We start from the raw sequence: 2,481 nt of genomic DNA on the forward strand, positions 1-2,481 counted from the left end.
CTGGCATGTCCTTAATCTTGGAAAAATGAACTTCCTAAATCTATTGAGATTAGTCTTGGATAGTCTTTGGTTTACAGGTTTGTTTTCTATCACATAACTTTAATTATCTGAAAAACTAAAGAAAATTTGCCAAACAGCACATTCTCTTGTTTAATCTGTTATTGTTTTGTAAAAAGAAATATATGTATATAATTTATATATAATTTTCCATCGATGTACATTACCAAGCTGAGTAGCACACTTATTAGTAAGACTCAGAGTAATAAAAAATACAAGTTCAGTTAGCAACTTAATGGAAAAACAAATTATGCTACATTTGTTTGCTGAAATGCTACACACTATATATAAGAAATAAACAAACACCACCAAAAGCTTTAATTCTCAATATTTCTATTGAGAAAAATAAGCCAAATAGATAAGAGTATATACTATATTGCTTTATTCTGATAAATTCTAGAAAATGAAAGCTAGTTTAAAGACATATGAAAACATTAGTAGTTTTATAAAGAAATGGTAGAAGAAGGGAAGGAGAGAAAACAAAAATCATATAAAAGACCAAGAGGAATGCTGAGGGGAGCTGACTTGTCACCTTCTTTAAAATAGGAATTTTTTTTCAACGCTTACTATTGTACAGGTTAAATGTGAATTTTATTGTCTGTCAATTAAAACTTATAAAATTTATTACAAGTAAACAACTGAAATTTTAGACAAAGAAGGAATGATAGGAAGGGACAAATAAATATGTTAAATGTCAGGTATACCTAAACATTTACCTGCCTGAACCCTTTCTCCATATTTTTAGGTAAATGCAGCAAAATCACACAGGTTCTTGTGACAGGAAGTGGATTCTGCAAACCACACTGGGCACGTTTAGCTCTGTCCTGGAGTTGATTAAGAGAACAACTGAGGCCAGCTGTGAGGAGCATAGGCCGGGATAGTAGGACTCACTCATGCCAGATATAAGCCCTTAGACACATACACAGCCCCTCCATGTGTGGGTTCACTTTCACATCTGTACATGAAGAAACCACTGACTCCTACAAAACCTAATATATACACATAGGTAAACATAAGTAAAAACATGACGGTTGCTAAATGTTTATCACAGAACAATTTCACAGTAAGACAGCATTTTCATAAATATAATCATTGTCATCAAAACCCCCACGGACACTCTCATCCGCCCTGGGCCCTGTCCTCTCCTCAGCCGTCCCACCCCAGAGCTTGCTATATAGTAGGAGACATGCAAATAGGTCCCTCCCTCTCCTGATGAAAACCAGCCCAGCCCTGACCCTGCTGCTCTGGGAAAGGAACCCCAGTCTTGGGATTCCCAGGTGTTGCCATTCAGTGATCAGCACTGAAGACAGAAGACTCACCATGGAATTTAGGCTGAGCTGGGTTTTCCTTGTTGCTGTTTTAAAAGGTGATTCATGGAGAACTAGAGATGTTGAGTGTGAGTGGACATGAGTGAAAGAAACAGTGGATATGTGTGGCAGTTTCTGACCTTAGTGTCTCTGTGTTCGCAGGTGTCCAGTGTGAGGTGCAGCTGGTGGAGTCTGGGGGAGGCTTGATACAGCCTGGGGGGTCCCTGAGACTCTCCTGTGCAGCCTCTGGATTCACCTTCAGTAGCTACTACATGTACTGGATCCGTCAGGCCCCGGGGAAGGGGCTGGAGTGGGTCTCAGCTATTAATACTGGTGGGGGTAGCACATGGTACGCAGACTCCGTGAAGGGCAGATTCACCATCTCCAGAGAGAACGCCAAGAACACACTGTATCTTCAAATGAACAGCCTGAGAGCTGAGGACACGGCTGTCTATTACTGTGCGAAAGACACAGTGAGGGGAAGTCAGTGTGAGCCCAGACACAAACCTCCCTGCAGGAACGCGGGGGAAAATCAGCGGCAGGGGGCGCTCGGGACCCACTGATCAGAGTCAACCCCAGAGGCAGGTGCAGATGGAGGCTGATTTTCTGTCAGGATGTGGGACTTTCTTTTTGCAGTTTCTCTGGTGAACCTCTCTAAGTTCGAAATTCTGTGCTTGCCAATGTCATCTCTACATATTTTTAAAATGATTATTTTAATATGAGAACCTATTCTCATATGCACAAAATGCAGACTGATGCTTACAGAGATGAAAACTTCTCAACCATGGTTGCCTTGCAGGGCAAGGTGAGCCTTCTCCAATCAGACTCAGGACAGGAACTTCAGAAAGATTCCCTGATGAGAATAGTCTTTAGGATTCTGATTACAACAAAGAGAGAGGCTGGGCCAGGGGTCAGCGTCATGTAGAACCTCACAGGTTTCATGTCTGATCCTTCTCCTGACACTGAAGTATGCAAATCAGAATCAGCACGGATCTAGTGTTGCGTTTGCCTGCCATCTATGTTTTTTTTTTTTTTTTTTAGTTTTAGTTGTTGTTCTTCCTCTTTCATTGGCTTTTCCTGCTCCCTGAAAAAATAAAATGTGATTTCTGTGTTCTAA

At 41.0% G+C, this 2,481-nt stretch overlaps 1 gene segment (V, D, J or C); it reads left to right on the top strand.

Annotated features, from left to right (window-relative positions):
- The first annotated feature begins 1,304 nt into the window (after window positions 1–1,304).
- Window positions 1,305–1,927, top strand: LOC105537396. The segment is given in 2 exon segments: window positions 1,305–1,423; window positions 1,527–1,927. Coding segments are annotated over 2 exon segments (447 nt in total).
- Window positions 1,928–2,481: the final 554 nt, after the last annotated feature.

The sequence above is a fragment of the Mandrillus leucophaeus genome, unplaced genomic scaffold, assembly GCF_000951045.1.
Source record: "Mandrillus leucophaeus isolate KB7577 unplaced genomic scaffold, Mleu.le_1.0 Scaffold1022, whole genome shotgun sequence".
Taxonomy (NCBI): Eukaryota; Metazoa; Chordata; class Mammalia; order Primates; family Cercopithecidae; genus Mandrillus; species Mandrillus leucophaeus.